This window comes from Chaetura pelagica, unplaced genomic scaffold, assembly GCF_000747805.2.
Source record: "Chaetura pelagica isolate M959 unplaced genomic scaffold, ChaPel_1.0 scaffold343, whole genome shotgun sequence".
Classification (NCBI taxonomy): Eukaryota; Metazoa; Chordata; class Aves; order Apodiformes; family Apodidae; genus Chaetura; species Chaetura pelagica.
Window position 1 is genome coordinate 1,934,858 of NW_009952873.1, and position 27,293 is coordinate 1,962,150.

At 37.0% G+C, this 27,293-nt stretch overlaps 1 protein-coding gene across 2 annotated transcripts in view; it reads left to right on the forward strand.

The window, feature by feature from the left end:
- The window catches only part of ERC1 (ELKS/RAB6-interacting/CAST family member 1), a 269,913-nt gene that overhangs the window by 148,756 nt on the left and 93,864 nt on the right, over positions 1-27,293 (forward strand). For both annotated transcript variants that reach the window (XM_009995202.1, XM_009995203.1), the window contains one exon: positions 14,876-15,007. In XM_009995202.1, the coding sequence (XP_009993504.1) occupies positions 14,876-15,007 (132 nt within the window). The remainder of the gene's footprint in view (positions 1-14,875; positions 15,008-27,293) is intronic.

Genomic DNA, 27,293 nt, shown 5'->3' on the forward strand with positions numbered 1-27,293 from the left:
AAGGGTGAAGGCAGTGCTTTCATTCACAGATGAAAAAGGTCTGTATGCTCTAATGAAAATATCAGACTAAGGTAAAATATGGAGTGTTTAATGGCAAGTGACAGGTTCAATAAAAACTCTTTCCTTTAGAAGAGCCCTCTGCTTATAGCCTCCCTCTCTCAAGGACTGCAACGTTTTGGTTTCCTGGAAGTAAAATTTACCCAGGGCCACGTTTCAATTTGTTAGTTATGGAGACTTGTCTTCTCCATAGACTATAATGCACATTGCCTTCTAATTGATTGGAAAAAATAATAGTAAATAAACCTGAGAGGAACGTTGAATTTTAAAACTTTTTTTTTGCAACCATTGTTGGCTTTGGGGTCAGGACACACAAGCACCAATTTCAGATAATTTTGGTCTTGGTGGTTTTGGCTGTAATTAATAATAAGATATTATGAAATGCTTAAAAATATATGATCTGCATGTTCTTCGGTTGACCGTCTGCAATCCAGTCAAATAAACACTCTCCCAAGCACATACTCCACTCCTCCTCACTCTGTTCCTAACAGGCATGTGGTTTCTTTCTTCCTGAGTCCAGTAACAAAATGTTCGTTTATTCAGAGAGCTCTGATGATGGAAATTTGGTATTTTGGGGAGTGGGGGAAGAACAAAAACCATAATGTCTCAATTCTAGTGAGATGGATAAATGGCTTTCCAAATTCGTCTTTTCCTCCTGGGTTCCCTTAAACCACAACTCTCCAGAGATCTGAGAGGTTAACGAGTGTCTGGTCTATAAGCAGGATAAAAAAACAAGCTGTTGAGCTAGAGTAGAAAATCTTTCCTTCAAGTAACTAAAGGTTGTCTCCTGTAAAAAGGAATTGATATCCTGTCTTATCCCAGAAAGGTAACATTTACTGAAATGTCAAGATATTTGAATGGATACTTGGAACTGACATCTGGAAGGTAGTATGCATATTTTCTTGTCCTATCACTCAAGCATCTTCCAGAGTTTTTAGGAGGCATTTTCAGAATATTTTGTGGCATAGAGTTGTCTACTGTGTTGTGCGGCTGTGATTGCTGCTGACAAACTGTGTATCTAGCAGCTGTGCAAAATATATTTGAATGCTTTAATGAACAACTGTAAAACCAAGTAAGATTATGATTTTTTTCTTCTTTGTCCACACTCAAGTTTAGATAATTTTATGTGTAGCTCCTAATCCATGAATTACATATGCAGGCATATTTTATTTGTTCCTTGTGATTATTTAATTCTTTTCTCAAATTGAGCATTAAATGGGAAAATTATCCTTCTAGTGGAAAGAACTGCATTTTCAATGTACTATTTTTTGCTCAACAGTGCTTCTACTGGTATCCAAACAAAGCTCAGTGAAATTGATAGATAGCCAAATACCTTCTCATCAGACAAAACTTCTGAATTCATTAAATATCATTTTTGTTATGAGGCACCACAGTATGGACACACAGTCAATATGAACATTAAAAAATTTGAAATACCCAAGTGAAGCCCAGTACATCTGGTGTTAAATTACTGAGGAATTTCCTCTTGACATGCTATGATTGGATTTTGAGGGCAGGGTGGCTGAAGTTTTTTCTGCTGATCTGCTGTTGCTAATACCATGCCGTGATGAAGATGATGGTTTGTTGTCTTTCGGTTGTTCCTGTAGGCAAATTGTGCTCCCCTAATTAATCTATGCCCTTGCTTTTGGACAATGTGTATAAAGCTTCTGAAGAAAAGGTTAGATTTAAAGAAAAGCTCTCCAAACTTAATGGTCAGTGTTTCCTCCACAACTTTCTAGGCATCATCAGCTTTGAAGCAAATTGGTGTTGTGGTAGTCAAACGGGGTTGCATATTTTCCTGGGATAAGTGTATTTCAAGTGCTCAGTTCCTGGCTAGTTCCTCTTCCATATAGAAATCTATGTGTGAAGTAATATAGAAGTTATAGACAATACTCAGGTATGGTATTATTCTTTTGCAATGCATTATAGTGCAAAAATATATATATATAGACTTTTTCACAACATTTATATTTTAATAATTTTTATCATTTAACATCAGAGAAGCAGGACTAGAAAGAAATGCTAGTTCATTGAATAGTGGAGAAATACTGCACAGTAGTAAATTCTACTGCAATAGTATGAAATAGTGATAGCATGAAATTACATGTAAGCAGTGTTACATGTTGAAGCAACAACAAAAACAATATACATTTGAACATAAAAATTATTTGTCTCAGAAACAGATTCCTCTGTTGCTTTATTAATTTTCAGTTGTGTTATTAATGAAGGGAAATGCATTTTTTAAGGGACTTGAACATCTCTCCTATGAAGAAAGGCTGAGAGAACTAGGGCTGTTTAGTCTTGAGAAGTCTGAAAGGGGATCTTATCAATGTCTATAAATATCGGAAGGATGGGTGTCAAGAGGAAGGGGCCAGTCTCTTTTTGGTGGTTCCCAGTAATAGGGCAAGGAACCATAGGTATAAGCTAGAACATAGGAAGTTCCACCTCAACATGAGGAGAAAGTTCTTTACTGTGAGGGTGACGGAGCACTGGAACAGGCTGTCCAGAGAGGTTGTGGAGTCTCCTTCTCTGAAGACTTTAAAAACCTGCCTGGATACATTCCTGTGTGGCCCGCCCTAGGTGATGTTGCTTTGGCAGAAGTGTTGGACTAGGTGATCTCTAGAGGTCCCTTCCAACCCCTAAGATTCTATGATTCTATTATTTTTTTTCTATCTAAAATAGAATACAGATTTCTAAATATCAGAATAAACACATAACCTTGTTCTTAGGTTTGATATGGCAGCTCTTATACAGACAGAATCTGTAAGTTCTACATAATCATGTTTATGGCATTAAATATATTGTTAGGGAACTAGCGCCTTCTGTGTTTGACCAGAAGAGAGCACTCCTTACAGAATACTTGTTCCTGTAACATTTACAGAAACTAAGCTTGAAGACACTTGACATTTGGAATGCATAAGCATATTCCTGGATAGACACTTAACCATCTGCTCTATTTGTTTTCACTGTATGGTTTAGTTTGCCATACGTTTATTATGTTCGGGTTAGACATATTCACTGCCTTCACATCTTTAAAAAAGATGAACCATTTAACTCTGTCTTCTTATATAATGTAAAAATGCTCTGCAGTTTTGAATAGACAGCTGGAAAAATTTTGTGAAACTCGCTATTTACAACTAGCATTAGGCAGCCTCCCAATTATACCAGTATTTCCTTAACTGCAAATTGAGATTTGTAGTGAGAGAAAGCCATTATATGGCCTGAGAGTTTCTAATAGAGGAAGGAGAACTTCCAACATCCTAACCTTTCTCTGTGATCCATCAGGAATACTATTCTCCAGACAGACTTTCACCCAGTCCTTTCTGCAGAAACATTAGGTGTCAGTGGAAGATGAAACTGGCTGTTTGTTGCCTGTTTGGCAAAGAGTAGAGTTGGTATCTTTATGATACACCAGAAATGAAGTACGGTGAAAACTGGACAGCTGAATGTGTGCCAACAACCTTAACCACTAGATCTTTTTTGCAAGGATTTCCCCCCCCAGATTAGTATCTGAGTTCAAACTCCTTTCCTAAAAACTGTCAGAGAGATTAATGTAACTGTTGACAACACGGTGTGGTTCCTGTGAGGAGGTCTCTCCTGAGAGTATAAAACATTGAGGGCCAGATTTAAGCTAAACAATAGCAGTACATTCAAGGGGAAGAACATCCTCTCTTTTCATTTTGGTGTCTTATTTCATGAGCCTAAGAAGTGGCATAAATTTGCATTTTTTCCCTCTTCTGTTTTGTTGTGGTTTTTTTCTCTTTCTCACAAGCTTTTTTTTTTTTTTAACTTGGTGTGTGTGTTGTTTCTAACTCATCTCTCCCCAAGAATAAAAATGCCCAATGCTGCAACTAATTTCATAGTCTCATTGTTTAAGAAAATTGCTATTCTGCCTTATTCTTGTTTTCCCCAACAGAAAAGAAAGGGAAATGGGGTGATGGTGGGTACCTAAAGACAGACAGAATCCACAATGTATTTTACAAAAATAATGTTATTTTTTTTTGCCTGTGGCAGCAAATACTTTGGTGTTTCCTTTGAAAAATGTCCTCTAATTGATTTCAAGTAGCAATAAATCTAATTAACTTCATTCTAATTCAGTATTATTCCTTAATCTTACTTATGAAGCTGCCCAAATGGTGTTTACCTGCACTTTTTTTTTTTTCCCCTAGAGGAAACATGCCTATTCTGCCTTTAATTAGCACTTTCCCTATGAAATTTTCCTCTTTGGCTAAAATTTATACACTTATATGATATATCAGAAAAACTACTCTTACTGTGCATCTGGCTATGCAAATAGTAGCTAGGATTCAGGTTTAAGCTGCAAATCATGTATTCAGAACTGACAGAAGGATGTAAATGTAGAAAGTCAGCACCAGTCCTTTCACCTGTTGAATTTTGAGGGGTACACTGGGATCTGGATGCAGGTGGTAGGAAAGGAAAAAGTAACCACTTAGTTTTTTACTGATAATTTAAGGAGAATTATCTCCTTAACATTCCAGAAAATGTCTGTAGTCAGTTAAAATTCATCAACAAATTCAGTCTAGGACATGGTGTTGTAAACATTTTTTGTAGTATAAGTGCATACATCTTAATATCTCAGTGCTATGAAACAATTACTGCTTTATGCTGTGTCTTATCAGAAATGGCAAAAGTCTTCAGAGAAGAACCTCATGAGGTTCAATAAGAGCAAGTGTTGGGTCCTGCACCTGGGAAGAAAGAACCCCAAGCATTGATATAGGTTAGGGGTGGATCTTCTGGAAAGTAGTTTGGAGGAGAAGGCTCTTGGAGTCTTGATAGACAGGAAATTATCCATGAGCCAGCAGTGTGTCCTTGCTGCCAATGGCGTCCTAGGCTGTATAAAGAGTGTGGCCAGTAAGTCAAAGGAGGTCGTTCTCCCCTCTACTCTGACCTTGTGAGGCCACAGCTGGAATACTGCTTCCAGTTCTGGGCTCTACAGTTCAAGAGAGACAGGGAACTACTGGAGGTTCCAGAGGAGGGTGACGAAGATGACTGGGGGATTGGAGCATCTCTCTTACGAGGAGAGGCTGAGAGAGCTGGGACTCTTTAGCCTGGAGATGAGAAGGCTGAAGGGAGACCTTATAAATGATACAAGTATCTAAGGGGTGGGTGCAAGGAAGAGGGAGACGGGCTCTTCTCAGTGGTTCCCAGTGTCAGAATGAGGTGCAATAGGTACAAGTTGGAACACAGGAAGTTCCATTTAAATATGAGGAAAAAATTATTTGCAGTGAGAGTGACAGAGCACTGGAGCAGACTGCCTAGGGGGGTTGTGGAGTCTCTATCTCTGGAGATATTCAAAACCCACCTGGATACAGTCCTGTGTAAAATGCTTTAGGTTATGCTACTTCAGTGGGAGATTTGGACTAGATGATCTCTAGGGGTCCCTTCCAACTGTGATTCTGTAATGTTTTCTGAAAAATAACTAAATTTCTGAGTTATATTAATTTATTCAGAATATTTAAACAGAAGATAAACTTTGTAGCTCCACAAATATAATTCAAACTCATCAATAAAATGGCAGATGCAATTCAGTATGAGTACGTATATTAAAAAATGTCAGGAAAAACAATCTTAAATATACATGCTCAATGACATCATCTGATCTAGCGATACTACCATATGGCAATCTTGGAATTAAAAGAAATATTTTCATTAAAATATCATTGAATAGTGGAATGGTTAAAAAAGGCAATGTTGAGAAATATCAAAGGACAGAAATGAAAGTACCACAGTGCCACTCTGTGCATCAGCAGTGCATTCGCCTGTTGAGTAACATGATGTGGGCTATCCACCTCAGAGAGGATATGACCAAAATAGAAAAGGTAAAGAAAAGGAAGAAAATAATAAACATAAGAACAAGCTTCTGTTCAAACATAATAAATAAATTTTAACTCTTGAATATGGAAAAGAAATGAGTGAAGACAAGAGCCAGGGAGTGTTTTTTCCAGCGTTGCAGGCTGAGAACAATAGATGATCATTTTGGAATATTTATGGCTAAAGAAAAACAATAATTATTTTTCTCTTTCCTCTAAATTAGTTCAGGCCTTTATAGAAACAATTGACATTTCATACGAAGAAGTGAGAATCTCTCAGAATGTGATGAGTTTCCACTTTGTTAGAGTTGAGGTTGTTCAGCCTGAAGAAGAGAAGGCTCTTGGGGGACCTCATAGCAGCCTTCCATTAGCTGAAGGGGTCCTACAGGAAAGCTGTGGAGGAGCTATTTACAAGGGCTTGTAGTGAGAGGACAAGGGGCGACGGTTTTAAACTAAAAAGAAGAGAGATTTAGGTTAGAGATCAGGAGGAAATTCTTTACTGTGAGGATAGTGAGACACTGGAACAGGCTGCCGAGAGAAGTTGTGAAAACTTCATCCCTGGAAGCGTTCAAGGCTGGGTTGGATGGGGCTCTGAGCAACCTGATCTAGTGGGAGATGTCCCTGCCTATGCAGGGGAGTTGGAACTCGATGATCTTTCAGGTCCCTTCCAACTCTAACCATTCTATGACTCACTTTCTTATCCTTTTGGTTTTTATGCCAGTGACATTAAATGGTCATTTTTCTGAATTCTGTGATGCTTTGTTGTCTGTTCAAATGATACTATACAGTGCAACACTGAAAATACATCATCAAGGATCTTTTCAAATACTTAATTCCAGTATTTTAAAATTCATTATTTTATGATCCTGTTAGTATCTAAATGTCCATTTTTTACTTTTTCATTCCAGCTTTCTGTTCTTACCAGTTTTATATACTAGGTTTCATGTTCCATACATGCATGGGAATTGACTGTTGCCACATATGTCAGTCATTCTGTTATTGCTGACCCTTTCTTGCTAATATTTTTTAAAGTTTCTGTTATTGTATCCAAGTCAGAAGTATGTTTATAATTATGTTTCTTTCATTTCTTCAAATGTGTCTTTAGATTTTCAGATACAGATACAGTGTTAAAGCTGATCTGTTACGTTACTGGTGAAGGTTCTGAGAACAGAAACCATTTTTTTATATTTTAAGCAAAAAAAATCTCTAAATGAATATTTTTGGTTGGTAGCTCAATCCAAGTTGTATCAAGACAGATCTTTTCCTTGAAGTTGACTTTACTTGGTACATCTGGCTTCCAGGGGGATTGTGGGTGAGTTGGGCAATTCCCAGATGGTATGAGACCCCTCAATAATTTAATTCTGATATATTAAATTGTTTCAATGATCTCTAGTGTGAAGTTGGGAAGACAGAAGTGGACAGTAGTCATGTTTGAATTGGGTTTTTTGGTTTTTGAGGGTTTTTTTTGCATTAGGTAAAACGAATCATGGTTAGAATTGGAACCTCACTAGATTCTTAGTTCTACCCAGTAACTGATGTCTGCTTTAAAGGAGTCAATTTCTAGCACAAATTCAATAGCTACTGTGATGAAAATCAAGAACGGGGCATTAGAGATTAGAATAAATGTATGAGACAGAAGTTGATTGAAGGAATTCATGAGAGAATGAGAGAGATTCAATGGAATAAACTGCTGGGTAAACATTTCCTCAGTGGTGTTTCACTAGCAGTCTTTGTCATATGTTCAGCCATAAAAAAGAGGAAAGTCAAGAGAAGTGAACTTTTATAGCTGGCTGTCCATGCATGTTGCTTCTGCTGCTCTATTTTGCCAAATGATTGAAAATGAGCAAAGAAAGGTAGGTCTTAAACCTGTTGTGATGTATTAGTACAGTTATGGTGACAGCAGTGACAATGGCAAGAAGAGTTTGGAGGAAAAGAGCTGTATCAAGAAAATAAAGTATGGGTTCAAGCTTTGTATTAATACTGCATTTAGTTAAAACTGTCACTGTTTTTTTTGCTATAATCCTATATCAATTTAGGAATTGAGTCATAGTATTGATTTATGTGTGAAGAATAAATCTTTTTACAGTAGCATTTCCCCAACTAGCCTCTCAAAAAAACAAAAAAAACCCTAAAAAACTGCAAAAACAAACCACAAACAATCCACCAAAAAATACGCAAAACCAACCAGCAAGAAAAAAATAAAACCTCACAAAACCCCAAAGCAATTACAGATATCTATTGCTTTTGCTCACTTCAGAACATTTTCACAGCTCTGTTGTCAGCCTTGGGTCTCATTCTAACAGTCCATGCAGTGACCCACGCTCGTTATATAGGAGCACAGTCCCTGTAATTTTTTAAAAATACAAATGTGGTAATTTGCAACAGCTGAAGCAAAATGTTGAAGCTGCTGGCACCCTGACATGAACTTCTAAATGGTAAACCTGGTTGTTAGTATTGGCAAGCTACTTTAGTCTGTGTATGTTGTTACTAATGAAAAGTGCCTCTACAAAACCAACTTCCCCAACCAATTGCTGTGTTGGGAGCACCAAGCTCAGAGTAACAGGAAGTTTCTTAGGAAAGAAGTGTCAAAGGCATGGCAGCTATCAGGAAGAATGTTGCCAGTTTCTCTCCCCCTTCACTTCCCTTTCATTTAAATTAGATCCATTAAGAGCAGTGTGTATGTATCTGGGTATTATCTCATGCAGACTCTCTTTAGAGTTGGTATATTTCTTTTCCAGTTTTCATGGTTTTGGCTAGGCTAGGGTTTTTCCCATGTTTTAGGGACAAATGCATGCATGCATGTTTTTCCCCTAGAATTGCATGTATCACATATGGAACATTATCTACATCTTGATGTTCCTCAAAATTATTCCTTTTAGTGGTAACTGTCATTCAACGCTAATGCCATTGTATAGCATTGTCATTTCATCTGTAATTTTTGCTGCTTCTTTGTAACTTACATGTTTAAGAATAGAAATGAGTTCACGTAACTTCTCATGGATGAATTAGTTCTGTGTTTCTTTTCTCAGAGCATATTTTTACTGATACTTGCCACCTAAATTAGCTTCCATATAGTAAACTTGATACCAACATGTTTCCCATTCTAAGTTTATAATGTTATTTTACAGACCTATTTTACCATCTGAGGGGGGGGGGTTGTTCCTTCCTTAATGAGGTAGGTAGCCACGATAACTCTGTGCAGGGTAAAGCCACTGCATGCCTATTTTTATTCTTTATATTGGACAACACTTTTAGTCATATGGTTTAGTTTTAGGTACTCCTGCAAGAAGCAGGGAGTTGAACTTAATGATCCTTATGGGGGTCCCTTCCAACTCAAGATATTCTATGTTTCTATGATTACATTTTATTAACTTCCATAGTAAAGTATATTTTATTATTTTATTTTAAGTGATTATCCATACATATAACTTCTAAAGTGTACATCCTTCCCACATAGACAAGAGCACAGATTTTTGTCAGCAGCATCATTTATATTCCTATATCACTCTTGAATATTCTCCTACACTGGAGCTATGATACTTAAGGTTCTGTACTGTCAAAAATCCACTCCTTTTTCTATCTTTTTATTTCAAAAGAAAAATTCACTAGCCATTTCTCATAAACTGTTGGCTTTCTTATGGTGTGTTTTGGTTTTGTTTGGTTTGGTTTTTTTTTCACCATGCTAATTTTAATGCACTGGTTCAATTGTATTTATTGTGTCTGGAAATACTTTTTATTCATTTTTTCTTTTTACTATAAATATATTTTTATTCTTGCTGCAACTGATGATCCACAAGTGCATACATATTCTAGGTATACACGTCTTCTCTTTTTCCATTGTGATACTCTTGGGATAATGTACTCATCCCCTTCTGCTGTCCCTCATGTTTTCAATGTGGCTTAATGCAGTGCTGTGGCCAGGTTTGTTGCACTTCCCCCTCAACCCCTGGTGGAATTAAATTATTCTGCTGCTGTTTTTCTCCTTTAGTCTCCTGTAGTTATTTTTCTGGATTTCAGACCTGAATTCCAATCCCTATGTCTAATTTGGCAGATAGTATTTTCCACATGTTGACATATGTTTGTCTTAATGAGATGGTCATCGTGCATCTTAGGTCTGCTCTCTTCAACAATTAGGAAATGTTGGTTGAGGAGCTCCTGCTTGGCAGTTTCTGTCTCTTTAGCTCTCAGACTGTTCCTTTCATTGGGAAACTCATGATAATTGCATGTGCTGTTGCTGTACTTCCTAAAAAGCTGGTTTTGGCTCACTGTTAGAAACAAGGGCTTCATATAAACCTAATACTTGGATATGCCCAGCTTCTGCCTACATCAGATGTAATTCTCAATACCTCAGTTCTTTTTCTTGGATACTTGAATGAGTTGCACAGGGACCCCAAACACTCTTTTTTAGCTAGACTCTATGATAGGTAACTACTGTTCAGGTTATGTTCTGTGGTGTTCTAGCCTTCAGCATTTACTCAATGTGTATTCTTGAAAACTCATTAATCAAAGTATTGTCTCATCAGTGTAAAAGGTATTTCTCCATTTATGAGGGAAGATTTTCCATGCTTTCCTTGTTTAGAGACTTCTGCAAGTAGTTGATCAGCGTGTGGAACCAAATGAAGATCCATCATGCTTACCTGAACTTTACGGCCCTGTGATATTTTGCCTCTGAAATCAAATGAAACTGTAATACCACCTTTTGCTATCACCACATTGTATATTCCCTTAATGCTTCAGGATCTTCTTAAAAAGGTCTGCAGGTTTTTACAGGTATTTTTCTGAGAGAAGCAGAGATTAATTAAAAAATGTATTTATTTTCATAAGTCTTGCTGTTCTGAGGAGTAGAATTCTGATTTTGGCATAGCATCTTTCCTTCTGGGCTCAGCAGTGCAGTAGTTCAATCAACACTGCAAAAACCTGCCTTCCATGTTTGGTGAGAGTCTTTTGGCATCTTTTGGTAGGCTTTTGAGATGGCAAACAAGAAGTCCTCGGTAATAGGCTGACTACAGCAGAACCAATTTTCCACTTTACCTTAGGTAGTGGTTATGGTGAAAGACAGGAAGCAAGGGATCTTCATGTAAGAAACTTAGTAATATTTCCGTTTTTCACATTAATACATGAGCATGCCCTTTACAGTCGCAGTTAATCAAGCCCTCTTATTTTTTATTTGTGAAAAATTCCTAACATTAGTAGATGGGCTATCTCCAAGTGTTGTTGGCAAATTTGTTTTTATAAGTAACTGAATGACGGTTTGTATACAGGAAGAAACTTTTAAGTAGTACTTGAGGCAGCTGACAGTCCTGAGTTCCCGGGTTCCACTTATCTAATAGAAGGTAGTTCACAAAGGAAGATTCTTCTTTCTGGGCTGAGTTTTGTTCAATCTAGAATGGACTGAGATCATCATCATTAGGGGCTTTTTTATCTAGCTTATAGCTTCTTGAGAAAATACATGATAAGAAAGAGCAATAACTCACAGGAAGAAGTGTTTGTAATGGTGTAATGACTTCACTATTTAAAAAATAATGTATTCCTAGTTCAAAACATTTCCAGTACTGTGTTCTTCCCTTCTGGTCTATGAAAGCACACAGGCAAAATGTGCTACCGTGTTAGTTATAGGGTTAAACAAAAATTATCTTTCCCTTTCTAGGTGATTGGCTAGTTCTAGAAGTATCAATAGCAGTTGAAAGAAGTATTTCATTGCCTTCTCAGACTGTTAACTCATCTTTTCCAAGAGTTAACTGAAGAAATCCACCTTAATTGCAATTTAAAGAATGAAATTAGACGATGAAGACCTTTGCGAGTCTAGTTGAAGGTACAGTTGTGAAGAAGTTTGCCAGGATAGCTGAAATTTAATTGAACATAAATGCCTCCGTGCCTATTTCATGCACTTTCTTAAAACTTCATGGCAGATTACACATCACATGAATGCAGGATAGACTAAATTGATACATCTGTTTAATATGTATCACTTGGACATCCTACCACTTCTTTCCTGAAGTGGAAGAAAAAGCCCAGAAAGGTGCATCAGTCACACATCCTTTTTCTTTCAGGCTTTCAGACAGACGTATTGGGAGTGTGTTTTGCATACAAATCTGCTACAGGATCATAGTAGGAGTAGCAAAAATTTTTGTTGTGATTGAGCTCTTGGCACTCCTGCAGTGTCAAATGGGTTTTTCATTTTTTTTATGCTGCCACCAGTGAGTATAAAGGCAGAGTTAGCTCCTCCATCCCAGTTCAATTCTGTCTCTGTCTTGGAATTTCAAGCATATGGGACTCGTCAAGAGAGGGAGGGAGGGTTACAGTGGTATTTGGGTAGGTAATACATCTGGAAGAATCCAGTCACTTTACAGGTAAGTAATTTTTTTTTTTTTTTCTTTCTGAATAGCCATCTGTATAAGCTTCATGAAAGGAGACTGCCACTGTTTATCATTCTGCAATTTTATCAAAATACAGGAAGATAATATTGCCCTCAGTGTCATATTCTAATGTATGTGAAGCAACTCAAGTTGTACTCTAGTCCATTGCTTCAGCGGATCAGTCACCACAGGAAAAAAAGTTGTAACTGTAGTTATAATTAACAGAAGTTTTTCTCCTGAGTTTAGTGCTTATCACAATGAAGATAAAATACTTCATGTAGCAGAATAGAGGAAAGGAGCAGCAGCACGGTTTGAAGGTTAACACAAGCCTAGAGTTTAGAGACAAATAGTTGGAAAAACATGCTGGTGTGTTAAAAGGCAAATGTTGGTTTATTTTGTTTACTTTTTCCCTTTTAGTATGTTTTCCTTGAAAGAGCAGCTTGTATTTTAAAAAATAATAATTCAAATGCTAGTCAATTAATCATGAGTCGAAGAGCTAGAAACAAAATATTTATTTTACAGTGTCTTGAGACTCTTCTGCACTAGTAGAGGTGCAGTCTAGCTAAGCAACAATCTGCTGGTCCTACCAGGTATCGGTGTGGTTTTGTAAGGTCGTGGCACACATTTGTGGCACTGTTACAAGAGCAAACTTGCACATCATTTAACTAGGTTTGTATGAGACAGAAAGTGAAAACCTGTAACTAATTTCTCCTTACTGGCTGGGTTATTATTAGGGTAAAGTTAAAAGATAATAATTTCTAGGCAGTTGTAAGTCAACTGGTTCTAAGTCAACACTGGATTGTTTTAACTTTCAACCTTCTGGCATTTATGTAAAAGATGGAGTGTCATTTTAGGGAGAGTAATTATATATGAATGCAAACCTTTCAAGTGCACGTAATGTGACAGTGATTTGATCAGATTTGTTACCAGATTGTTCTTCCTCTTGTGCCTCAAGAGTTCACCTGCCTGAAGAGAGCACTCATGTCTAAGTGAATTGAGTGTTGAATTCACCTCTTAGATGTTTGCCTGGGGTGAAGAGCGGACGTACCTTATGTGTTAGAACCTTTTATTCTGCATTCTTATTTCAGTGCAGTTTTCCTTTTACATACAGCTGTTCAAATGAACCATTCCCACTTCTGTTGTTAGCAATTGAGAGCTACACTTCCACACTTCCTTGGCTATCCATTAATAGTATATAAAAAAGGACAGTCAATATTTATTGTGTAATGCAAATAGGCAAGGAAATATTTTTCATGTCTGGCACAGTTAATATTCTGTGCTCAGTTTTTTGTAAACTTGTTATTAATCTTTTTGATGAGTCTTTGGTTAGGCTACTCATAACCATAAAGTACTTTGGGAAGATATTACTGATGTTTCACAAATATTCAAAAAGTATGAAAACAAGTTCTGCATCTCCCATTTTTGAAATGAAGATCTATCTCTGCATTCATTTCTTTAGACCTCACCAATTACTTTTCCTGTGAATTGGAAAGTAACCATCGGCAGAAAGTTCCTGTTTGCAGAGCCTAACAAATACTGTTACCTGTGCTAGTAGTTGAATGCCAGCTTTTCTCTGCACAAGGGCAGTGGTGCCAGAGGTCTTGTACTGGTCCAGTGCAAAGCTTTGCATCTCTGTTGGAACACTCTTCATTGAAAGTGGCAGTTTTGAGACTGCTGGAAATGGTGTTCACACAACAAGCATAATTGGTGATGTATCCCAAGTCCTAGAAAGGAGGAATTAAAGAATAAGTCAGGTTCATTCTTTACATTCTAGTGACTAATTTTTGAATTATGAAGGCTGCAGGGTCAAGTGTCTTCCAAGTTGCTCATCTTTTTCCTTAACCTTTATATGGTGTGAAACAGTGAAGAGAGAGAAACAGTGAAAAAAATCAGTCCTAAATACAATAGAACAGAAGGCAAAGGCATAAAGGAGCAATACATATTTTTTTCAGTGGTCTTTGAATATATGTGGGACATCTGAACTTGCAACAGTGAAGATGCTCTTAAAGAATTTTTTAAATGGAGTTTTGATCTCTGAGAATGATCTTTGAATATCTGAGATTCAGATACCCCAAATGATCCCTTCAGAGTTCCTGGGGTCTTTTCTAATTAGAAGCTTCCTTGAAGACTTAATTTGAGCAATGGAAAACTCTGTTGGGTTAATGTTTGCTTTTCTCCCCTTAACCTGGACTTGGCACATTCCAAACTGCAGCACTGTGTTTCCCTTCTTACCACACCTGCTGGTGAATGTGTGAGCAAATAGGCAATGCTGAATGCCTGCTACCTTCCCAACAGTTTTGGCTTCTGTGCTTCTTTGAAACTGCTTACTAATCTTTACCAACAACCCTTGCTTATCTATGCTATATAATCTGACAGGACTGTGATATGTCCAACACAGAGGGCAAGCACGCTTGCTTTAAGGTCTTGCTTTGCTAGCTTTCACCTTCTCTTTACTGCAATCTTCTTCCTACTCTTGCATCCCTTCATCTTTCTTTCCTTTGTGTGAAGATAATGTGCCTGCAGTTGTGCCTTGGGAGGGAGAACCACAATTTGCTTAGCATAAAGCTTGCTTGATTTAAAGGCTGTAGTTCCAAATGAGTCATCTTCACCTAGTCTCCCATCATTTTCCAGGACAATCTACGTAAAAAGGATGATCGGATTGAAGAATTGGAAGAGGCACTCAGAGAAAGTGTTCAGATAACTGCAGAGCGGGAAATGGTGCTAGCACAAGAGGAGTCAGCCAGGATCGATGCTGAGAAACAGGTCTGCAATCTTATAAAGTCACTGGTAGTTCTCTGAGGAAAGTAATCAGACAGTAAAGTACAACATTCCCTACCTTACTGTGAAACACAGCTGGTTTTGTTTGATGATCCTGTGTCTCTGTTCCAACATTAGATAACAGAACTCATGAAGTCTACAAAGCCTTCATGATAAGTTGTATTTCATAGGTAAGAATTTCTTGATACTAAAAAGAGCTATAAGAGATCCTGAGCTTCAAAATATTTTAAATAGTAACTCTTCTGGTCTGTCTCTTGCTTGTCAACACTATCTTCCTAAGTGTAGTCAGGTTCCCTATATTGTTCATTGAATGTATTTAAAGATGATGGGTTTTATTAGCATGGTTGTGTTTATGGACAAAAGTCTCATTGCACTTGGAAAACTACTGGTTAAAGAGACAAATCCCTTATCTTGAGGCAAGCATACACCCAGAAAATGCACACTTGTGTGTTGAAGCCACAAGTGTAAATTTTTCGCATTCATTGGTTCTGTACCACTGATGAGATACTCTGAAGAATCACATGTGCCTGATTTCAAGTCACGTAAGTAATCATCAAGGGAACATGCCATAAGTAGTGAATGAAATTCCATGAGGTTTTGATAAAGCTTTTGAAGCACAAACTGAATCTGACATTCTTACTATGCTTTTGATGAGCCTCTTCCATGCTTTTCGTTGTTCCTTGCTTGACCATAATTAGCAAAAAAGAGAATTTGGTCAGTTGCATTGCAATGGCATAAACTTTTTCTCTTTAAATAAAAAAGTTCTGATTAACTGCACTTTAAAATGTGGTAAAAAGTACTAAAAAGTAGTTGATTTCCACGGTGAGGAGGTTAATTTCTTTCAAATGTTTTTAATTTCATATTCCTTTTAGTACTTAAAAAAAACCCAACCCTTTGTTTTATTATGCTTTATGGAGGTTCTTTGTAGAGTTGTGAAAGACACCCTTAGATAGCTTTAGAGTTTTAAAATGCAAGGCTTTACTTTCTTTAAGATATTAATTGTGAATCATTTGACTTTTTCAAGCAGTAATAAGTTGGGATCATTTTTAGACCACATATGTATGATATGTATTATTTTTAAATGTTAATGTTGTCCAAACTGATTACGATTTGCTTTTAACTGCATGCTTTTTCTTTCCTCTTTTCTGTTTATCTTGTTTTCTACCATTCTGCCACTTCACTGCCTGTCTGAAGCTGTTTAATGAATCAATGCATGAGGTCAACCATTTTGTCTTTAAGTGGTTCAAGGTATGAGGACATCTCATTTGTGTGTACCTCTGCCCCAATATTTAGTGTTGTTTTGTAGCCCTGTGTTGTGTAATCCTGCCCTCCATCATCTCATGTTGTATGGTTTCCTGCTATTTTACATACCTCAGGTGTGAATTACAGTGTGTGTCCATGAAGCTACTCAGGATTTTATTGTTCTCAGATAACTGCTGCTCTCTTTAATCCAGTGTTTGAAAATACTCTCACAATGTGTATTAATTGAAGCAGTGGATTAACTGTGTTAATACACAACCTGTGTATGGCAAGGTGTCTCCAGCTGACTAAAGCTTTCTGTTTATTTCAGGATCTTAGACCTGTTCTTTCTTTTATATATCACAAAAATGAAATCAGGCATTTCCTGCTGGAAACAGAGCACCCATTGAATAGGTCATAGTTTTATTAATGTTATTGTTCTGTCTAATAGAACCCTGCCATACAGAAAGCAGATGAGGGAGATTTACATAGATAGAAAGATTTGAAAGTTCTTCATGTTCTTCCTTTCCAACATATTCAGCCTGTTTTGTTGGTGTGCGTGCTGAATCCTGTATGTAAATATTACTGTAAATTCCTTACAGCTGTGGGTTTCTGTACACCTATGATTGATCCCACTAGTTCAGCCCTCTAGGTCAAAGGTCAGAAAGTGTATGGAGGCTTCTTTTTGAGTACTCTTTATAAGGCTGACAGTAAGATAAACACTTCTATCATAAAGTTCTTTCTGTTAGAGATGGCAAAACCAAATGTGGATCCAGGCACTTTTTCCTAATTAACCAAATCTGAGCTTACTTTAGTAAAGCTATTGTTACACTCCACTGGAAAAAAAAAAAAAAATAGAAAAAAAACTTAAAAAGAAATGCAAGTTTTTCCCTACTCAGAAATAGAGTGGTAGTTTTACTTTCCTGGGAGAAACTACTGGAGGTCATGTTTGACAAAAGTCCTTGTCTTGCTCACAAACTTTATTTCACTGCCCTGGTGCAATATCATCCCCTTTCCTTCACCTGGAGGCAGGAGGTTACCTTATGTATCAACATGCTCATAATCAGCATCATTCCCAGAACAATGCTGGAAATATGTTTCAGTCTTCCATAAAGTATCAGGCTCTTTATGTAGAACGAAGTGAAACAGAAGTTGAGGTTCTGTTATTCAGTGTCAATCAATAATAATGAGTGTCAGGACCTTTGCTCAAGAAGCACAAGGTTAGGCATACTTGCATTATGGGCCTTCATTATTAGAGGACATAGTTCACAAATGTGTACTGACCAAAGATGCCTAGGATGCTCTCTTTTCTCACTGTTGTCCCCTTTTTTCAGTGCACATCCCTTCAGTTTTCTCAACCTGGGTCTTTCTGGGGCCATGCTGCAAAATGAAGCAGTGACCTAATTCAGCATAAGAATTATCTTATTTTTTGAAGGATTTTTTTCATGTGAACCAATTCACTATCTGGTTCATGAATCCCCATGCGGTTACATCTGAGAAGGTATGGAACAGCGGGGGTAGGACTGACAAATGGAAGCAGGAATTGCTTAGTATTATTAATAATTATTAATAATATTTTTACCAGAAGCTGTTAATTGTGGCCTTTACAAAAGTCTGCTATTTCTGTGAGTGAGGTGGTGCATTGCCTGACCACAGTGTATGTTTCTCTACCTTACTTTATTTCCTTCAAATGTGAAAAGCAGTAGGTTTTAGAAATTTAAATAGTGGCTCTACTGATAGTAGTGTAGTTCTGCTCTCTCATTAATATCAACTCCAGCTTAAATGCACTCTTTGTGTCATATCAGCTAACATCTAACTCCTTACCCTAAAATGTCATGACAACTAAATGCAGGAAATACTGGCCATTACCTGTTCATTCCTTCCTTCCCTAAGTGGTTACTTAAACTGAAATTTTTGAGTTGACAGTCTGAGCTTGACACCTTCCATCAACTTTTTTGAAGTTACATTTCTCAGTGGGAAATTTTAAATGAGGTTAGGTATGTAGACCTATAAAAAGCTATATATATGTTCATACAGTGTATCTTTTTATCCTACAGGATAAAAAGCAAGTTTCTCTGCTTTGCCTGTTGAGAAAAAAACAAAAGATTGAATATTGTAATAGAAATGTATTGTTTAAATATATTTTATTATGCTAATTCCTTTCTCCCAGTATCTTTATGAGTTACTTCAGCAGCATTTAATATTCTTTCTGGTACATATTACGTGTAAAATATATTGATAACAAGACTCCTGAAATTCCCTATCACATGTGACTACTTCAAAATTCACATCTGTTTGTTAAGGAAAAATAAATATGAAATATATTAATAACTCAACTAGAACCTCCTTCACAATCCTCTCCTTTTCCCCATCTCCTCTTCACTGGGATTTCCTTATTTTAGGTACAAGATCTGCAGATGTTTGAATGTAGAGTACAGCCTCCAAGAGCCTTTTCTCTTTTACTCATAAGTTACTTTACAGAAATTCTAGCCAAGTTTTGAATGATACCTCTTATTTGCTCTGCCATCAGACCACCATTCTGGTCCCATTTTAACTTTCTAGCTTATATTCCTTAGACTACATTTTATTGTAAGAATAGAAACTACATTTACAAAAGAATTGTTATATATTGGGCCCTATCTCACCAAGTACCTTCTAAAAATGCACAATAAATTAAAACACATTCTATTTCCTGAGCATTCTGTTACTGAACTAGATCTAAAATGTATTCTAAGCTATGAATGCTGGAATGCTGAATGTTGGTATTAGTTAACAGCACAAATTCTGACACGTCAAGTTACTTCATACAAGTTCATGTAAATGGAAAATATAAAATATAATTTCTACAGGAATTACCTATATATTTCTGAGCACCGTAGAAATGTCAGAATTCTGACAGCTCTGTAACAAATGCTGAACAGTTTGCTTTTAATGAGTGGTTTTGTCTCTTCTCTATCTCCTAATAAGAAGTTTGATAAACAAGTGATTGGAGATCAAGGCAGTGATCCAAGATATGGTTTGGAGGTGTAGGTTCTGCAGCCTCATTGCTTGCCACTGATTTTTCCACACTGTTTACGTTATCACTGGCTAAACTTCTCTCTAATATTTTTTGCAAAATTCCTTTCTATAAACGTCTGCCAAATTAATTTTGGTTTTTGGAGTGTGTGTATATGCATGCATGTACAACGCCATTTGCGTATTGAATTCATATTAATTAAAAAATCTGTGCTAAAACCTAATATTTTAATTTATTTTACTATGATCTATTGTTTTAAAAACTTTTAACACAGCTGTCAGCCTGAAGGATAGTTTTGCCATTGTTTTTCAAGATATTTTTTTTTCATCCTTTTGTCTGATTCTTTTTCTTTGGTTAGCGAAAGCATTTTGGCAAGCTGAAGTTGACTGGGCACTGTGTCCTTGCCAATGGATATGCTTGCAGTCACTTTTAGAGGCACTACTTCTCCCTGAAGTTGCCTCTTCTCAGGTATTTAAATGGTTACGTAGCCTCTTCCTTTTAAAATACCTAGATTTTTATTGAGTCACACTCCTTAAATGGCAGGGGTGATTCAGTATGTAGTTCTGTCAGTATTCAGTAATGTACCTTTTAAGAGGTGTAACAGGATGGAATTCTTATTCTTTTCTGTCTTAGATGTTCAGCTGTGCTAACAAGGGAGTTGGGGATTGTTTTTTCTGTCTGCAGTAGACAGGAATTAATAGGGGAAAAAAGGATGAATAAAAAATCAAGCTCAAAGACTTTGGGACAAAGATCTTTTTCTAATTTGATAGGGAATACCTCCTTTTTTAAATTTGTTGCACTCATTTAAGGTTGCAAAGTGGGCAAAATATGGTTACTTTTAGGAGAACTGGGGACGCCAAAAGGATCAATAACCTCTGTTAAAAACATAAATTGAGCATTTCTCCATATAAGACACGTTCTCATTTAATGAAATGAGAAATATTTCTGGAAACTGTTAGGTAGAGATCTGGTGCAAATACGATTTTAAGATTGTTTTGTCTGGATCTTTATCCCTTTTTATTAACACATAAATACTGATTTTACAATATGTCTTTCATTATAGTCGAGTATTCTAGGCAAAGCTTTATCTTGGCATCTCTCTGTTACATTATTTTCTCAAGTACCTACCTCCAGATAGTATTTTATGTGTTGTGGCTCAAGACAAAATGAAAGTCTTGAGTCACCTTGAGATCTCATTATTTTCTCACCTTGAGAAAATCATGCAGATTTGGTTACATTAATGTTTGCTTGGAGTTGTAGGGACCTTAGCAAATATTTCTGTTAATATTTGTTTAAGGCTAGTCTTGTGCTTTTTTCATTTGGAATTTCTTTTTCAGTTTCCAGCTGTGTTCTGCAATCTTAGATGCAAGTGTGATACAATAGTATGCAGATTAGATCGTTAGAAAAGTTAATTAGACTAGTACATTAGATTAATAAATTAAAAATATATACTCTTTTTTTTTTTTCTGGTATAATTTATTTTCCAAAAAATCTATGAAGTGCAAGAAAATAAATTGCATTTCTTTCTGGCCCATTCTTCTGTACAGAAGAACACAGAAGAGTGTCAGAGCTAAGATTAATTAAATTGAGGATGCCTCTCCTTTTTGAAATGTTTCTTACTCACACAAAAGCTTCCAGATGTTGCTGTACTGCTGTTTACCATAATATTCCTTCAAACCCTTCACTGAATTTCAGCCTGAATCACTGAATTAAATTGGCTCAGTAGGGTGGAATTACTTTTTAGTTACTGTGGCTAGGTTCTGCTCTTTGCTTTCTGTTAACTACAACGCTGAAGATTTGCTTCCACAAGTTAGTAGAGGTGGAAATTATCCTGAGCTTGCCAATGAGACTGTACTTCTTCAGTTAGCCACATGTTCAGCTGTCCTGTGGCAATGCATGTGCTTTCAGATAATTGAGTGTGCTTTCATTTATTTATGTTCATGATCCTTAATGTCTTTAGGGAAAAGAGTGTAAAAATTGTATGTGGAATTAGCATACCATTTTTTTGACTGCTGGTATTGAGTTAACACATCATCCCAGAATTTTTCTCTTTGGAGAATCAATCTATGCCATATAAATCAACAATCTACGCTATGCTGCACAGCATTGAATACTTACTTTTAATATTATTCAATTATGTCCAAACTGTCTGCCATAGTGACATATTCTAGTTAACTTGGTACTGTCTCTAATGCAGCAAAATAGAAATCAGCACAGTCTGCAAAAGGCTTGTAAAAACCTGCTGAAATCCTTGGGCAATTACTCTGGGCTAAAAGGCTTCCTTTGGCCCCATTGCTACTGCTACCTTAGCAGCAATCACAGAACAGATGTACCTTAAGAAAGGTTATTTTGAAGGTGTCTGTGTTTGGATTTGTGGCTGAAGTATCACGAATTAACCATAGGTCTAGAGAGTCTCTTTGAACATAACAAATTGTGCGAAATGAATGTGTGCAGAATGTGCTGAATAAGTTGAATTCTGGTCTGTCTGCCTCTGTAGAGATTTTTAAATGGTGATCAAAATGCAGTTTTTTGCAAGATAGTTTGTTATGCCTTGAATTGTTTGTTATTCCTTGAAGTAATGATTGCTGCTGTGTTCCTAAGAGGCTGGTGAGATTCATTGCAACCCACAGAAGATAAACACAAGACAGTTTCCGAAGACTGTAGATCCATGTAAAATAAAACAGGACAGCTTCCTTTGGTATGATTACAAGGGTAAAATAGCACAATGGGAATACTTTATTGGATAATGGTTCCAGTTGAGGGAAATGCAGAAACAAATTTTTAATTTGTTACAGTCTTCAGATACCAGAGAGTACAGCAGGTTTCTGTCTTCAGTGGAAATCAGAATTCAGTTTTTCACTGTTTTGTCCAGGCCTGACTCAAATATTCAGAATGTGTTAAGCAGACACAGTTATTGCTTCCTTCTCGAGAGCTCTTGTCCCAGCAGTAGGCTGTTGCTTATTTATATGGCTTATGGCCCTCATTTCGGAGATACAACTGTCAAAGCTACCTCCAGATAGCCAAACAGGACACAGCTGTGACTTACTCAGTCCTGAAGTCTAGTGGCTCAGGAGTTTTCTCTTTTCCGAACATCTGTGATTTTTGATTCCTCCTCCTTCATACAAGAGCTCAGTACTCTAAGAGTCTGAGCAAAAAGCTCCCTTGATTGATACTCCTATATTTCTATTTCTGTGCGTTCTGCAGGACTAACATAGTAATGTCAGATCTCATCTGGTCAGTCTAATATTAATAGTCTTCATTGCCTAGAGTCATCAGTGGAGACAGTAAGGAGCCTTAACTCCAGACCATCCTCAGATGCTTTTTGTTATAATGAAAGTTTTTGTTGAGAGACCAACTCATGGAAACAAGATAAATCAGCTGTCTCACTTTCACAGTGATAAGAAAATTCACATTCAACTATAGTATCCTGCAGCTTTTGAAACCATAGTCTTTTGTTCTCTCTTTGTATTTCTCCTTTCCTTTTCCTAATAGATAGTGTAAGAATGGGACAGTGGCACAAGTTCTGTTAAGCCACAAAACCACTGTATTTTATTAGGGACGCTGAATGTACAAAACCCTAACAATCTAAAAATTAAGTGCACAAAGACTTAAGAAAGCCACATACAAATTCAAACTGAAAGATGGTAGATTTAGATTAGATGTTAGGAAGAAATTCTTCACTGAGAGGGTGGTAAGACATGAGAACAGGTTGCCCAGAGGATTTGTGGAGACTCTGTTAATGGAAGTGTTCAAGGCCTGGTGGGATGGGGGTCTGAGCAACCTGGTCTAGCGGATGATGTCCCTGCCTGTGGCAGGGGAGTTGGAACTGGATGATCTCTGAGGTCCCTTGCAACCCAGACGTTTCTATGATTCTATGGTGGTTTCATTCGATAGTATAAAGAAACGCAAACTTAAACCCTAAAGTTACTGCTGTATATTACAGATTATCAGAATATTTAGCCTCTCCTCTGAAGAACTGATAATCCACCAACTGTTTTCACAGCTTTGTTACTGACTTCCCTCTTTATTGTAAGCAAATCAGACCTTCTCCCCTTGCCCCTGTGCACAGTCTGCCATAGTACTCTTAACGTACACAGCTGACCTTGGCAAACAGGGGGCTGTAAATTTTTTATCCTCTTGGAGATGGAGGTAAATGTGTCGTATAGAAACATCTTAATTGTTGCACAATATTCTGCTGTGTTTATTTCCAACTTCCTTTAGGTAGGGTCTTCAACTAAGGAATTCCAGCTTGTGAGAAAAAACAATTTTTCACTTGTCTGCATAGGATCTTATGGCAAAGTTCATCGATGGTGGTCACACGGAACAAGTACAGCATTTATGTAGGTTGGTACATACAGTGTAGAGAAGAAAACTCTAGGTGGAGATATGTTCACCTTAGTTTATCTTTAATAGTGCCTACACTTACAGAATAAAAATGAAGTTAAAGAATCTTAAGCCATTATGTTTCTGCTTCAGAAGGATTAGTGGTGGTCACACTGCCATAGTAGAGAAGCCAGTAGCCATAATGCATGCATCATTCATGCACTGGTGGTGAATAAGAGAGGCTTGAATCAGAGCCAGAGCTTCAGTCTGTGTGGTGGGTCAGAGCTATTCTGCTTTATACCCTTCTGCTCTTGGTATGGCAGAGCTTTCAGCTGTTCTTTAGTTGAGGGCCATCCTTATCTTCCAAACCAGAAATTACATTTTTATTTTACTGGGGGGAAGGAGAATTTTTTTTTATTATTATTCCTGCTTTCTTCTCATATTTTCTTCTGATATTTTTAGGTCTCAAAAAAGCTGTGCCTAACAGCTTTCCCAATATCTAGAAGAATTTGAATGTTGTTCCCTTAATTCAGAATAGCCAAGAATTTAGTTAAGTGTCTTGGATACAGTCTTTAAGAGTACCTAAAGCCACCCTGCTGCTTTAACGAAAATGGGGCAATGATGAAACCATAATTCATTTCCCTCTTACTTTTTGTAAAGGTTTATTAGCTTGTGATTTAAGCAAACCATCTGGTCCTGCTGGCAATCCAAGTTATGTCAGACTCAATGCTTTCTCCCTGTAATATGTTACTTGAGGCAGTTAAATTACATACTTAAGTCCCAAGTCTGGCCTGCGCTTTTTCCATGTCTCAACATCTGTTCTGGGAAAATTTTCTGGGATCCAAACAAGTTTGCATGGAGCCAGAATTCTTGTCTTTGTGTTTCTTTTCATGTCTATTTCTTTCGCTTCCCTCTGTCCTGCAATCTAATCAGTTCAACTAAGTAAAAGATAGTGCAGAAATTTGCAGTCCCTTTATCATTTCAGTAATGTACATAAAATAACTTATAAACTCAAGAGCTGTAAAAGAGGAGGAGAGAGTCCTCTGAGAAAGTTGTGCTTTATGAGAAATGCTAATTATTTTTTTCAGTCCTTGTAGTGTTCTAACTACTGACTTGTAATTGCAAGACTTTTTGTTTTGCTGGCCTAATTCATTCTGGGCAAAAGTACAGATTTCTAGTACATTTTGTCTTGTAGTGCTAATTAATTGTTTATACAAGAAAGGTCTATGTTCAGAAAGCAAATAATTTTAAATATACAAGTTAGCCTGCTGAGGTGGTTTTGAAAATAAGATCTCTAGTGATTGATTTATACAATGCTCATGGAAAACGAATTGTTCATGTTGGTATTTATATCTTTATTCTCTAAAATGTCATCATATTGTTTTATGTCTGGAGCTTTTGAAACATGATAATGGATATAACCAGCTATGCCGTAGCCCACTGTGTCTTCCCTTAAATCAGAAACATAAAAATGCGTCTGTTTTCAGGCCTGCAATTAAACATTGAACTGTAGGTTTTCCATTATTTCATCTAAATACAGTATCTCCAGTTTTGGACTAGGGTTTTTAGTATAATAGTCATATCTTTTTGTCATGCCATTTGAAGACTTTAATTATGGGCTGTTGTGTAGTCTTTTATGCTTGATCAAAAGAAAAAAAATGAAGAACAAAAAATATCAAGACAAACAGATACCTTGGACCATCTGTACAACTGAAACTTCAGATGAATCAGTGAAAAAACACATCAAGTTCAGTAAGACCAAGTGCAAAGTCCTGCACCTGTTTTGAGGCAATCAGTACAAACCAGGAGATGAATGGATTGGGAGCAGCAGTCCTGCAGGGAAGAACTTGGGGGAACTGGTGGATGAAGAATTGAACATGAGCTAGCAATATGTGCTTGCACGCCAGAAAGCCTGTCATGTCCTCAGCTGCATAAAAAGAAGTATGGCCAGCAGGTTGAGTGAGCTGAAAAAAGCAGCTGCTCCACTGTGTTGTAATCTAAACGTACTGAAGTGTCTGGGCATCCTGAAGCTGCTTCATTTATCCTGTGTGTCTGGTCTGACCTTTGTATTGGGAGTATTTGTGCTCACGTTTTAAGAGGCAACCAGTACCATGTAGTCTTAGTCTGGGCATGAAATATCTGCTGTGTCTCAGCAATTTTAAGCAGCGCGTTAGTTCTCTTGTAACAGGTGGGAATTCAAGCTTGCCTGCCCTGATGATCATTAGTCTTTCCATGAGCTAGTATGGTGGTTGGTAGGGCTCGCAGCCTCATCCGTGTTTTGCATATCCAGTCCTTTTCTCAGTTTTTACTAGCTGTTATTAAGACTTCTGGGCAGGCTGACCAATCCCTTTGGAAGTCCCTGCTTTCACATTACCGAATGCCCAGATAATGTCACCAGATATAGCACATACCTGGAGATAATGTGGTACCTGTATGTTTATGTAACAGCCTGTTTTCTGGTTATAAAAGTTGCATCAGAGGAACCTAAAGGTAGAGTTTACAGGAAGATGGGAAGTTAAGATGGTAGACAGCTTCCTGAAAAGGACTTAATTTTTTTGGTATTACATAACTTCTGTTTCTTTACAAGCTGCCATTGAAATGGTAGAAAAACTGTTTTACTGCCTTTTCTCTCCACCTTGCTTTCATGCTTTCTAAGGAGATGCAATACTATATAAAAAATTTGTCATATACTGACATTTCCCTTTTCTATTTCTGATTCTCATACCAATCTAATTTATATAGTTTGCCTTCTTTCACCTAGTTTGTTCAGTCCCTTAGGAACTTTCTCCTCTAATAGAAACTTCATTCAGCTTCATGTTCTTACTTAAAGATAAGATGTCACCTGATCAGGTCACTTAGGGCCTAAAAACAATGAAAAATAGTCTCCATCTCAGTTCTCTGAAGATCCATCCAACTCAGAATACACAGAGGCCTTTCAGGCCTGTCTACAGAGAACTGAATCACAGGTGAGTCACAGGTAGTCAAAGATACACTCTGCTGTACATGCTGTCATTTCAGCACAGAGGAAAGAGGAGCAAGCCTGCCCTCTTTACACCTTCTGAAATTGAGACTTTCTAGTTACAGCTGGCAGGGCAGAAGCTTACCTGCAGTTAAATTTAAAATGTCAACAGGATGTCTCCTGGAAATGTCTCAGCATGCCAAGAACTCTGGTTATTGGCAAGTATTTTTTCTTTATTATATAATTAGCTGCTCTTAGGGGAAAAATATCAAGGGTTTTTTTGTATAGGCTAAATTAGATGTGCTTTGCAAGCAGTTTGCTTCCAGTGAATATTCATGTATCATTTCTCACAAGACTATTACTAGGACATATACAGACAGGTCTACACTAAGATTCATAAGCTGCCAAATAAAACATTTTGTTTTATAGAAGTTCAATTTATATGTTCCCATGGAATATCTCTAACAATCTGAACAATTAAGTCCTTATTGTGGATACTGTTATCACTGTTTTGGTGAATTTTGTCTTTAGTAAATCACATGACAAATGGTACTTGCTGGAGAAGATAGAACGCTAATAGCAATTACATGAACTAAGTTGTTGGCACAGTTTAAAAGCCACCTACATTCCAGCCACTTCTAATGCATGTTTAGGTCAATTTTCTGTTAACCTGCAAAAATACGGAATATAACCTTAGAATTAAAAGAATGACCAAATGGAACAATAAGAAAAGG